This window comes from Pseudophryne corroboree, chromosome 6 (genome assembly GCF_028390025.1).
Source record: "Pseudophryne corroboree isolate aPseCor3 chromosome 6, aPseCor3.hap2, whole genome shotgun sequence".
Taxonomy (NCBI): domain Eukaryota; kingdom Metazoa; phylum Chordata; class Amphibia; order Anura; family Myobatrachidae; genus Pseudophryne; species Pseudophryne corroboree.
In genome coordinates, this window is record NC_086449.1 from 118,859,803 (window position 1) to 118,872,491 (window position 12,689).

General features: G+C 46.3%; 1 protein-coding gene across 5 annotated transcripts in view; it reads left to right on the forward strand.

Annotated features, from left to right (window-relative positions):
- The first annotated feature begins 1,303 nt into the window (after positions 1–1,303).
- The window catches only part of ANK1 (ankyrin 1), a 451,795-nt gene continuing 440,409 nt past the window's right edge, over positions 1,304–12,689 (forward strand). For 3 of the 5 annotated variants that reach the window (XM_063931753.1, XM_063931756.1, XM_063931754.1), the window contains exon 1: positions 1,306–1,602. In XM_063931753.1, the coding sequence (XP_063787823.1) occupies positions 1,477–1,602 (126 nt within the window). In that variant the 5' untranslated portion in view covers positions 1,306–1,476. Of the gene's footprint in view, positions 1,603–12,689 lie in introns of all 5 variants that reach the window. The other 2 variants (XR_010180528.1, XM_063931755.1) reach the window with 2 other exon arrangements.

Below are 12,689 nucleotides of genomic sequence, written 5' to 3' on the forward strand. Positions count from 1 at the left end.
CATAATAAACATGAATTTCAAAATACACATTTATGCAGATATACTCACACCCATAGAGAAATCCCTCTATACACACATGCAAGCAGATCTTCATGCAGAGCCCCCGAGCTCTCCAGACATACACACACTGACTACTGTATATGCACACACTTGCAGTCTGTGCATCTACCATCTTTCTGCTGAAAGGGGGAGAGATGAGGGGGGAGAGAGAGTGCAGGAAGGTGACCAGCATGCAGGAGGAAGCAATGTGTTTCGCCTGGCTCAGCAACACTGCAGTGTGAGGACCAGCAGCACGCAGCCTGCAGGATGCTCTATTACAACAGCAAAGACAGATAGAGGGGAGGAAGCAGTAGAGGTATGTACTGGGTATTGCACCTTGTGGGATGAATGGAGAGAGAGTGAAGAACCTAACCAGGTCAGGGGTATGTGGTCAGAATGACAGCAGAATCAAGCAGAACAGACTATGTGCTGAAAATTCTGCCCTGCAGGCATTGGCGATGGGGGGGAGAGGAGGGAGGGTGGGGGGTTTGAGGGAAATTGAAGAGGAAAGGTGATAAGACTGTATTCCACGGCAAGGCTGGACTGCAGGTAGAGGGGTAAGAGAGAGATAGTAGAGGTATAATATGTCAACAGCTGCTCTCCTGGTGTGAAAGAGAGGGGCCAGGGGATGCCTGTTAGGGAGAATGGGATAGATGACGGGAGAGCTGGAATATGTGCAGGGAGAGAGGGATGCTTGTGGCATGAGCAGGTGGAGAAGAGAAGAAAGAGAGGGTGATTATTCCCAGAGGATGGGGCAGGGGTTCAGGAAAGTGGTGTTTAGAGAAGGGAAACAGTAAAAAGGGAGAAGGGGACAGTAAGGGAAAGTAACGAGGCTTAGCACTGCAGTGCTTGTGTGATGGTAGAGAGATGTTTGTGTCCCAATGGGGCAGACGTCTGCAGGACGCAATGGGCGATGTGTTTGTAAAAGGCCACACTGTGTAGGACCGGTGTAGAGTTGTGACTGTCAGTGTACATTATTTGTGCAGGACACACACCAGTGTATTGTGTTGTATCTTCATCATACAATATCCTTTTTACATCCCTGGGACTATCTTGTTTATGAGTCTGTGTGACAATGTTCTTTTTTGTAGTATTTGTTGTAAGTGATGTCATTTATAATGTTATATTTGTTGTATTGTTTATAGGTGTTGCATTATTTTTGTATTTGTTGTAAGTGTTGCATTTTATTTTTAGATTTGCGGTATTTATTTTGTGTCAAATTTTTATTTTTACAGGTATGGAACAGAAGATTCTAACCTGCAGAGTGTGACTTGCCCAGGAAGCTGGCACTTAAATCCTGCCGTGCCACACTGGCTTTTGTGAGAAAGAAACTCAGTGGTTTAAATTACAATAATCAACCCCAAACCTGGGGTTTGTTTCCTCTGTTACTCTGTGTGGTCACCCTGAGTACAAAGGAGGGGATTATAGGTGCTCAGGATGGCACAAGCTGCCAAACAGCTCAAAAAGATCAAGGATGTTGAAGCCCAAGCTCATGCTGAGCAGAAAGAGAAGGAGGAATCAGACCGCAAGAGAAGGAGCCGATCTCGTGACCGTAAGAAAAAGGTGAGTGATGTAGTGAGACAGAGGCGTGCTGAGTCTGCAATGAGGATACAAGGAGTAAGTCAGCACTGCAACTCAGAGTAATGTGCTTCCTGTGCTCTCATAAATCATACCTGTCCATCCTCAGCATTGGCTCCTCATCATTATTCTTCCTGGTTACTAATCTGTAAATAATGTATGATTGTAGAGGTGGTGGCATAGTGACATAGCAGCCTGACCTCCTGTTTCCTTTCTGTTGTGTTGGATAGTACCCAGAGGTAATGCAGGATCACCGGCAATGTCTGCTCCTCCTCTACAAATAGCTTCCTGCTGGCCTAAATATTTGTCTGTGATAAATTCATTTGTATTCACTACTGTAGCACGGCTTGTGAGATGCATATTGAGCCATTGTTTTATGTGTATATAGACTTATGTCCATGGTAAAAAGTGGGTTCCCAAAAGTGACTTTTATCCCATCGGAAATCCTGTTACTGTAACATTCGTTTGTGTGAACACAGATAATATTATTATTATACACCATTCTCCTAATTTTGCAGTCTTGCAACACAAGTTGTCTGTATATACCTAAAGTTTTATTGCAGATTAAGGTATCAATCCTGCACCTTGTCACGAGTATCCTTGTTTGTTCTACCAAACTCTCAGCAACCTATCACAGAAACAGATTCCAAAAGGAAAGTCTATCGTTAGGTTCAGGTTGATTGAGGATATTAGTTTAGTACGCCTCAATCACAAGTCATGTTAGTGGGCCCTCACAACCCTTTGTGAAGCACTTGCTGCTGTGTCTTTGTGGAGAGTATGTTTTTTTTCATACCCAATAGAACGGACATAAGAAACAAATTTTTTTTTTTCACTGCTACAAATTGTACTGTGAGAGTCTTATATTTTTTGGCATTGAAAGACCAGATCTGAGCTTTAGTAGGCCTGGCAAATTTGAAAGCTCTTGGGTAGTACTGAAGCTGGGATTAGGTTTTAGAAGTTCTTAGGTTTACAGTTAAAGTGTGCTGTAGGTTCAGATTCAGGCTAATAAAAGGGTTAGAATTGAGGGTCCGATTATTTATTTCATATTGTTTAGTTCTGTTTTATTGGAATGTTTGCTTGCTTGTTGGGGACAGCATTTTCCAAAGCAGTCTGTCCCAGGGAAGTACTTTCCCATTGAAAACTCTTTCAGCAGAAGGCTTCACTTTTTAGATGGCAGACAAACTACTGGGATGGAATCCAAAGATCTGAAGATGGTGTTAGCTAATGCGCCAGGCCTTGAAATGTTAAGTTTTTCGGAACTTGATAAATTGGGATAGACCACAGTTTGCATTGAAAATTATGGGGACAGCTATCTGCAGAGCTTGCTAGTGTAAGGCAGGAGAGGTTGCTGACATCTCCTGCATACAGGCTTTGTTAAATAAACTATTTATTTAAATCATGCTATTTCCGCATGGTTTTCAAGTAGTTAGGTTAATAAATAGGCCCCAAGACTATTACCAGAGAAAGTGTTGAGAATCATCTCGGTGTAGCAGGTCACTTAAACTGTACAAATGTATTCTTTAGAAACAAGAGGTCTCATTTTTGATTCGACAGTAGATGCTCAGACAGATATATTTTCATGACCGGAGGTACAGAGGCTTCATTACAAGAGGGCACAGTGCAAATGCCCACTGGCACCTTTGTTTAAGTTAGCCCTGATTAAGTTGCTTATCTGTACTGTCTAAGGAGTCACAATGAGAAATATAGGGAAGTTCCTGCAATGCTGGCTGACTGTCTCTTGCAGCAACTACAACAATGCCCGTAAAAATATTCTGAGCTTTAATAAATGCAGCTTCTCCAGGCACCAGTCTTCCTGTATGTGCTGCGAACAATACAAATGAGTGCCCCATAAAGATCAGATCATTCTGAGCTTCTGATCCGCTTTCATGTCTCTTCCCTTCTCATGCTTGTTATTCATGGAGCTGAAGATATTCATTAGTAAACTACCAAAGTAAGACCATTAGACTCCACTATATTGCTCAATGACAACCATCGGTCAGGGTAATTTGTTGTTTTATTCCAATTCTTTTAGTTGTTCAGAAGCCAAATTGCGACAGATGGTAGATGTCACTTTACAAACATGAAATAATAGCTAGACTCTAATTAAGAATAAAAACAAGAACAGTAAGTGTATAGGGTGATGGCGGTACAAGAGACGATCAGTAGTACATATACAGGGGGAGATGTACTAAGCCTGAAAAGTGATAAATTGCACGGTGATAAAGTACCAGCCAATCAGCTCCTAACTGCCATGTCACAGGCTGGGTTTGAAAAATGCCAGTTAGGAGCCGATTGGCTGGTGCTTTATCACCTTGATATTTATCACTTTTCAAGGCTTAGTACATCTGGCCCACAGTATGAAGGTGTATCTCCATAATTATAGTCCAGGAGGGTCTTGTCCTCCTTTAACACATGAAACTCAGTCCAGTTAAATCCTGTGGCCGTATACTTTCCACTTATAGCCTCACAGTCTCTTTAAATTTGTGAATCCAAGAGATCAGGCCGCACATTGGGGTCTGCTTCAGTTTTGTGGGAATAACTGTCTTGGAACCATTTATTGAAATCCATCAGCAAAAGTGTATTTTGTTTTCCTGTATGCAGTTTTAATTGTGTGGAGAAAAATGAGTGCCACATCTGGCGTAGCTTCCCGGTATGGTTACTGTATATTTTTACATAAGTCAAAAAACTATGTATTATTGTGCCCTAATCTCTTGGGTCTTATTGTTCAGACGAATACAAAACAGTACCCCATTGCGTAATGCTAAGTGAGTGTTCCCATTTATGTGTGACTGTCCTTCTAGGTGTGCAAATATCCCTGCCAGATGTACTGGGATGTTGCACATTTGAACCGTTTAATGCCAAAAAATGCAAAATCATGCACTTGGGTCCTAAAACCCAAAGGCTAAATATAGTATTAACAGCACTATTCTGGAAACTACTGAGGAGGAAAGGGATCTAGGCGTTACTATTTTCAGGTGACTTAAAGGCAGGTAAGCAATGTAAAAGTGCATTGGAGGAGGCTAGTCAGATGCTTGCTTGCATAGGGAGAGGAATCAGCAGCAGAAAGAAATAATAATGCCACTGTATACGGCCTCATCTAGAATACTGTGTTCAATTCTGGAGGCCACATCTCCAGAAGTATATAAATACATTAGAGACTGTACAAAGAAGGGCTACTAAAATGGTGCATGGTCTACATAAGAAAACTTCCACATAAAGACTTACAGATCTTAACATGTATAGGTTGGAGAAGAGAATGGAAATGGGGACATGATAGAAACTTTCAAATATATCAAGGGTTTTACCAAAGTCCAGGTGGGAAACACTCTTTAAAAGAAGAGAAGTATTAGAACAAGAGGACATGCACTGAGACTATAGGGAGGTAGGTTCAGAAGAAATCTGAGGAAAAAGGAGAGGGTAGTGAACATGTGAAAAAGCCTCCCATCAGAGGTGGTTGAGGCAAAGACAGTTGAACAATTTAATTGTGTTTTGGATATACATAAGGAATCCCTTACAAAGAACTGAGGACCAAATGTGGTTTGAGGTTACCATAAATTTTAAAAAGAGTCAGGCTAAATGGACCAAGTGGTTCTTATTCCATCAACTTCTATGTTTCTAAAGCATGTTTAATCATTTCTGTTTGAGAGCAATGTGTATCTAAAGTCACTTGGAACCAGTCAGGAGGTATACATTTGGTACTGAATGCAGACAGTGTTTCATTGCCCCGATGACTTCACTCGCAGTAGGTTAAGAATATGCAATGGTTTAAGACATTTATACTGTATAATCCACATTGTCTTCATCGTTGGTGCCGGCTCGTTTAAACATGCAAGCCAAAATGCACATTCTCATCCATATTAACATGCCAGGCTATGGGGCCGGGTGACGGGAGGAATATGGGGCCATATCGGCCATCGGGCACCTCATCCGGCAATCGGACAGTTTATAGGGGCTATAAGATAAACATTATAAGGAGCGAGGCAGGGGACAGCCCAGCCCTGTCATAATCTTGCTACTCTTGATAATAGGCCAGTCATCTAGACCAGTGGTTCTCAACCGCGGTCCTCAAGTACCCCCAACAGTTCATGTTTTCCAGGTCTCCTCACAGGATTGCAAGTGAAATAATTTGCTCCACCTGTGGGTCTTTTAAAATGTGTCAGTGAGTAATGAATACACCTGTGCACCAGCTAGGTGACCTGGAAAACATGAACTGTTGGGGGTACATGAGGACCGAGGTTGAGAACCACTGATCTAGCCCCTACCTGAGGGAGTAGAGATACAGGTGCCACCTCATCATCCCTACACCCAAGCCTATGAAGTGGAGAGTGTCCTCCTATATGCTTTTGGTGCTCATGCAGTGTTAGTCGTTTTTGTGCCCCGAATGTTAGCATCAAAAAACATGAAAAAACGCATATATGAGCATATGTTCAGTCAGATTCATTGTGCATTGTGTCTGGCTCTAAAACACTAGCATATGCACCATGAATGCATCAATATGAAATAAAATATCCATGATTGTCCCCTTTAAAAATTGAGTGGGAATACATTTTCTGCCACAGTCCAAATGGAAATATCAATTAAGCTATTTGAATAGATGACCATAACATCATATAATATAGCAGCTACAATGAATGAACTATTGTCAGCTGGAGGGGTCAGACTACAAGCAGCCAATCAGAGGTGGCTCAGCCAATCAGAGGTGGCTAACTAGTATTGCTGATAGTCTTCACTATCACAGTGCCTCACTGCACCAGCCCTCCTGCACCAATAAGAGATCGGTTTCTGCATCTAGATCTACATCAGCCCAGGTGCATTATGGAAATGCATATTTAGTAAAAATAAAACAGACTTACATCCGGTCCAACTTTAAATGGGCCCTACTGCCTGAATCCACACGAAGAAATTCATTAGGTTGTTATTTTAAAAAAACTTGAGCTAAGTGTATAGTCCTTGGAAGAGACATTACAGCCTGTCCACCAATGGTTTTGCAAACTGTTTTAGGTCTACATTTAATAACAATATCAGATACTGACTCAGGGTTGAACAAATATCTGCTTTGTGGACCTATCTTGTATGGTTTCGCACTGCGCATGCACCAGAGGAGAGTATATACTCAAGTACAGGGCGTACCAAGTAGTGCGCAAATCAATTGCATTTCTGGCATAACTGGGTGGGGTAATGGGGCATTCACACGTAAGCAGTTCAGTGATGGAGCGACAACAGGATTGCAGGCTATGCAGTCATGTGTGTATGTGTATAGACGCATGTTCTCATATGTATCTTTTGCACCAAAGATATGGCAGGTTTATGTGCTCACTGAGGATGATGACATGTGTCAAACCAAGCATACGAATAAGGGCGAGCCAAAGGCATAAAAGCGTACAACCCTGCATATGGCGAATATATTCCTATAGTTCCATGAATGGAATGCAGGAGCAATTACAGCTGACTTGCATTCAACTTTGTATCAGCATAAGGTGCAGGACAGTGGATCTCTCCCCTTCTTGTGGGTGACTCATATGTGAATTAAATGCTTTGGGAATATAGAAGGTTACAGAACATTTTGTAATAGTAAGGATTTAGGGCCGAATTCAGACCTGATTGTAGCAGCAAATTTTTTCTCTGATGGGCAAAACCCAGTGGCGTAACTACTGCCCCCGCAGTCCTCGCGGTGGCTTGGGGGCGAGGGGCTGCGGGGGCGCCACTGATTTAGAACAGATTGACATGCGGACGAGCGTCCGCATGTCAATCTGCGATCTCCTCTCCGGCTCTCCCTCCCTGCGGTGCCTGCTCCCCCGCCCCCCCCCCCTATGTGTTGGAGGGACACGAGCGCATCGCGCGTCTCTCCTGTGTCCCTCCTGGCTCTCCCCCGGCTGGTCTAAGGAAGCATGTGCCGTTCGTGAGCTCTGATTGGCTCACGAACGGCACTTCCGTTATTAGACCAGCCGGGGGAGAGCCAGGAGGGACACAGGAGAGACGCGCGATGCGCTCGTGTCCCTCCAACACATAGGGGGGGGGCCGGGGGAGCAGGCACTGGGGCATATACCCGGCACTGGGGACATATACCTGGAACTGGGGGGGCAGATCTGGCACTGGGGACATATACCCGGCACTGAGGGCATGTACCTGGCACCGGGGGCATATACCTGGCACTGGGGGGGGCATATACCCGGCACTGGGGGCATGTACCTGGCACTGGGGGGGGGCATATACCTGGCACTGGGGGGGGGGCATATACCCGGCACTGGAGGCATATACCTGGCACTGGGGGGGAAGCAGGCACTGGGGGGGAATATCTGGCACTGGGGGTATGTACCTGGCGCTGGGGGGGCATATACCCGGCACTGGGGGGGCATATACCCGGCACTGGGGGCATATACCTGGCACTGGGGGGGCATATACCCGGCACTGGGGGCGCATATACCCGGCACTGGGGGGGAAGCAGGCACTGGGGGGGAATATCTGGCACTGGGGGCATATACCTGGCACTGGGGGCATATAACTGGCACTGGGGGGCATGTACCTGGCACTGGGGGCATATACCTGGCACCTGGGGGGAATATCTGGCACTGTGGGAGAATATCTGGCACTGGGGGCATATACCTGGCACTGGGGTGGCATATACCTGGCACTGGGGGAATATACCTGGCACTGGGGGGGCATATACCCGGCACTGGGGGCATATACCTGGCACTGGGGGGGAAGCAGGCACTGTGGGGGAATATCTGGCACTGGGTGCATATACCTGGCACTGTGGGGGAATATCTGGCACTGGGTGCATATACCTGGCACTGTGGGGGAATATCTGGCACTGGGAGCATATGTGGCACTGGGAGCACGGCCCTAGCAACAAGCACTACCCCCTAGCAACGAGCATGACACCCAGTGCATGAAACCCCTGGCAACGAGCATGACATCCTGGCACCGTGCATGGAACCAAGAGCATGAAACCCCTGGCAACGAGCAGGTAATTTAAAAGTAATTGGAAGCCTTACTGTAGAACTTAATGTGTAATGGGCATTATGGTGTGTGGCATAATGTATCACGGACATTGCAGTGTGTGTCATAATGTATCTGGCATTACGGTGTGTTGTAGACTATGTCACGGGCATTGTGGTATGTGGTATAATGTCTCAGGATCATTGTGTTGTGTGTCATACTGTGTCACAGACATTGTATGTGCTATAATGTATCAGGGGCATTGCAGTGTGTAGCATAATGTATAACGGGCATTGCGATTCCTGTCATAATGTGTCACAGGCATTACGGTGTGTGGCATAATGTGTCGGGGGCATTACGGTGTGTGGCATAATGTGTCGGGGGCATTACGGTGTGTGGCATAATGTGTAGGGGGCATTACGGTGTGTGCATATTGTGTCATGTGCATTATTGTCAGTGATCGCAAAAACGCGCTATGGCGCGTATTTTACCCAGAAACAGCCGCCCGGGACTCACATCCTGCTCCCCGCCAGCACATGAATCTGTGCTGCAGGGCTGACAGACTGGCCCCGCTCATCCGGCTCCACTGCCGCTCTGCCGCCAGCACCCTCCTCTGCGACTGGGAGTACAGCTCCGGATCTGCCCGCCGCCACCCCCCTACCCGGAACCCGCTCAACGCCCCACCGAGACCCGACAACTACCTTCCAGCAGGAGCCGGCCGGGCTGCGCAGCTCCCGCTGTTGGTAAGCAGTAGACAGTGCTGCATCGCCCCACTTCACCTGGAGTAGCTGGTGCAGATGCGGGATGTCCGGGGGCTGCAAGCTCCGTGTGTGCAATGTGAGGCCGCTCAGAGTGTCAGGGCCTCACTGACACCATTTTTCTGACAGCACAGTGCAGTGAGTGCACTGGCACAAGTAGCCAGCCGGCGCCGCAGCATGAAGGAGCTATCTGTAAAATCGCAAGCAGAGGCTGGCAAGAAGGAGCTCCTCCGATCGCTTCCCCTGACGGGCTGGCCACTGCTAAATATACCAGTAATCAGTACAACTGTGCAGTGACACTGACTTTCCCATTGCACCTGGGGCTCCACTACTTTGACACAGTTGGAACTGATTATCGGTATATTTAGCAGTGGCCAGCCCGTCAGGGGAAGCGATTGGACGAGCTCCTTCTTGCCAGAGAACAGCCTCTGCTTGCGATTTCACATAGAGCTCCTCCAGGCTGCGGCTACTACAGGCGCAGGCTGGCTACTTGTGCCAGTGCACTCACTGCACTGTGCTGTCAGAAAAAATGGTGAGTGTCAGTGAGTTGCTGCTGGGGGCGGTACCACTTGTGTCAAACGGCCCCTTCGTGCAACTGGAGGTGATAAGTGAGTGGTTACTGCAATGTGCCTCAGTGCTCTACCAGGCGCATTGTGTATAATAACGTGCTCTACCAGGCGCATTGTGTATAATAACGTGTTCTACCTGGCGCAATGTGTATAATAACGTGTTCTACCTGGCGCAATGTGTATGATAACGTGCTCTACCTGGCGCAATGTGTATGATAACGTGTTCTACCTGGCGCAATGTGTATGATAACGTGTTCTACCTGGCGCAATGTGTATGATAACGTGTTCTACCTGGTGCAATGTGTATAATAACGTGCTCTACCAGGCGCAATGTGTATGATAACGTGCTCTACCTGGCGCAATGTGTATGATAACGTTTTCTACCTGGCGCAATGTGTATGATAACGTGTTCTACCTGGCGCAATGTGTATGATAACGTGTTCTACCTGGCGCAATGTGTATGATAACGTGTTCTACCTGGCGCAATGTGTATGATAACGTGCTCTACCTAGTGCAATGTGTATAATAACGTGCTCTACCTGGCGCATTGTGTATAATAACGTGTTCTACCTAGTGCAATGTGTATTATAACGTGCTCTACCAGGCGCATTGTGTATAATAACGTGTTCTACCTGGCGCAATGTGTATGATAATGTGCTCTACCAGGCGCATTGTGTATAATAACGTGTTCTACCTGGCGCAATGTGGCTGATAACGTGCTCTACCAGGCGCATTGTGTATAATAACGTGCTCTACCAGGCGCATTGTGTATAATAACGTGTTCTACCTGACGCAATGTGTATGATAACTTGCTCTACCTAGCGGCAATGTGTATGATAACTTGCTCTACCTAGCGGCAATGTGTATGATAACATGCTCTACCTGATGCAATGTGTATGATAACTTGCTCTACCTAGCGGCAATGTGTATGATAACATGCTCTACCTGATGCAATGTGTATGATAACTTGCTCTACCTAGCGGCAATGTGTATGATAACATGCTCTACCTGGCGCAATGTGTATGATAACGTGCTCTACCTGGCGCAGTGTGTATAACGTGTTCTACCTGGCGCACTGTGTATGATAACGTGCTCTACCTAGCGGCAATGTGTATGATAACGTGCTCTACCTGGTGCAAAGTGTATGACGTGCTGTACCTGGTGCAAAGTGTATGACGTGCTGTACCTGGTGCAAAGTGTATGACGTGCTGTACCTGGAGCAAAGTGTATGACGTGATCTACCTGGATCAGTGTGCATAGGAGGTTCTACCTGGTGCAATGTGTATAAGCGCCACTACTGTGTGGTGTAATGTGAATTGACACTATTATGTGGTCACGCCCCTTCCCTATGAAGCCACGCCCCTGAAATTTTGCGGCGCGCCTACGGCGCGCACTACCTGTTCTTTATGGTCTAAGTGGTCTAATACCAATTCACTTTCTGCCTAAGGGCACCAAAATGTCTAGTTACAGCTCTGGTGCAGGGTGTCCTGCATGCTACAGAGCCCAGCAGCATTGTCACCCCATCCCACCCATCTTGCAACACTTTTGTAGTGTCCAAACAAGATTAAAATGAATAAGAACCTTCATTCCGATGGGACCCAGAAAACGACCGGTAGGACCCCAATTTTTAAAAGTGAAGGGTCCCTGGGACCCACTTTTTTTTTGGCTCAGCGCGATCACTGATTGTGTGTGGAATAATGTCTAAGGGCCATTGCAGTATGTGGAATAATGTATACTGGGCATTACTATAAGGAGGAAAAATGACAAATAATGTAAGGGGCATGAATCAGGATTATTTTTCTTTCCTGTGGTGGCCAACGTCTGGGCGTGCAGGTTACAAAACTGGGGTATAAGGTAGTCTTTTCCTGCAATGCCACGCCCTCCACGCCCATTTCGACAAGGCCACACACCCTTTTTGCCAGCGCGCGCCTGCGGCGCGCGCATTTTTCTACCTTTACTAGTGCCAATTACGGGGTGTATGGGGGGGGGGGGGGCGCCGAAGGATTTTTTGGCTTGGGGGAGAAAAATTTCTAGTTACGCCACTGGCAAAACCATGTGCACTGCAGGAAGGTGGGCAGCTATAACACGTGCAGAGAGAGTTAGATTTGGGTGGGTTATTTTGTTTCTGTGCAGGGTAAATACTGACTGCTTTATTTTTACACTGCAATTTAGACTTCAGTTTACACATACCCCACCCAAATCTAACTCTCTCTGCACATGTTATATCTGCCTCCCCTGCAGTGCACATGGTTTTGCCCATTAGAGAAAAAATTTGCTGCTGTGATCAGGTCTGAATTAGGCCCTTAGTCCATTGAAATGTCAGGATATGAACTCTGGGCTCATGCCACTGGAGGATGCTGCTCTGCTGATTTAGCTGTTGGACAGCTCCTCGTCTTTGCCTTGTGTCATGCTCAATCTAACTTCTGCCCTGGTAATGTACCTCAGCCCCCTACTTCCTCATACAAACAAGGCCCTGTCACATCCGTCAGTGACAGATTATTGTGCTACTGTCTAGTTGCGCTGTTTCATGCTGCATTCTGTCGTCCGTTATTCTCTGCATGTGCACCATTAGTGGCTTTTCCCAACCTTAGTGTACACTGAACCGGACTTCCTATGACCATTTTTGTTCTGATGAATCTATCTCCGTCAGCCTTCCTTTTCAGCACTTGAATCGAGTTCTGATTCCAGACCACTATATGAGGTATTGTACCTGACCAGATGACATTTTTCTGACAAGGACAGTCTACCCTTGGGGGCTTTTAGAAAGATTTGCTTTTTGTACAAAGGAAGTCATTTGCTCCTGGCT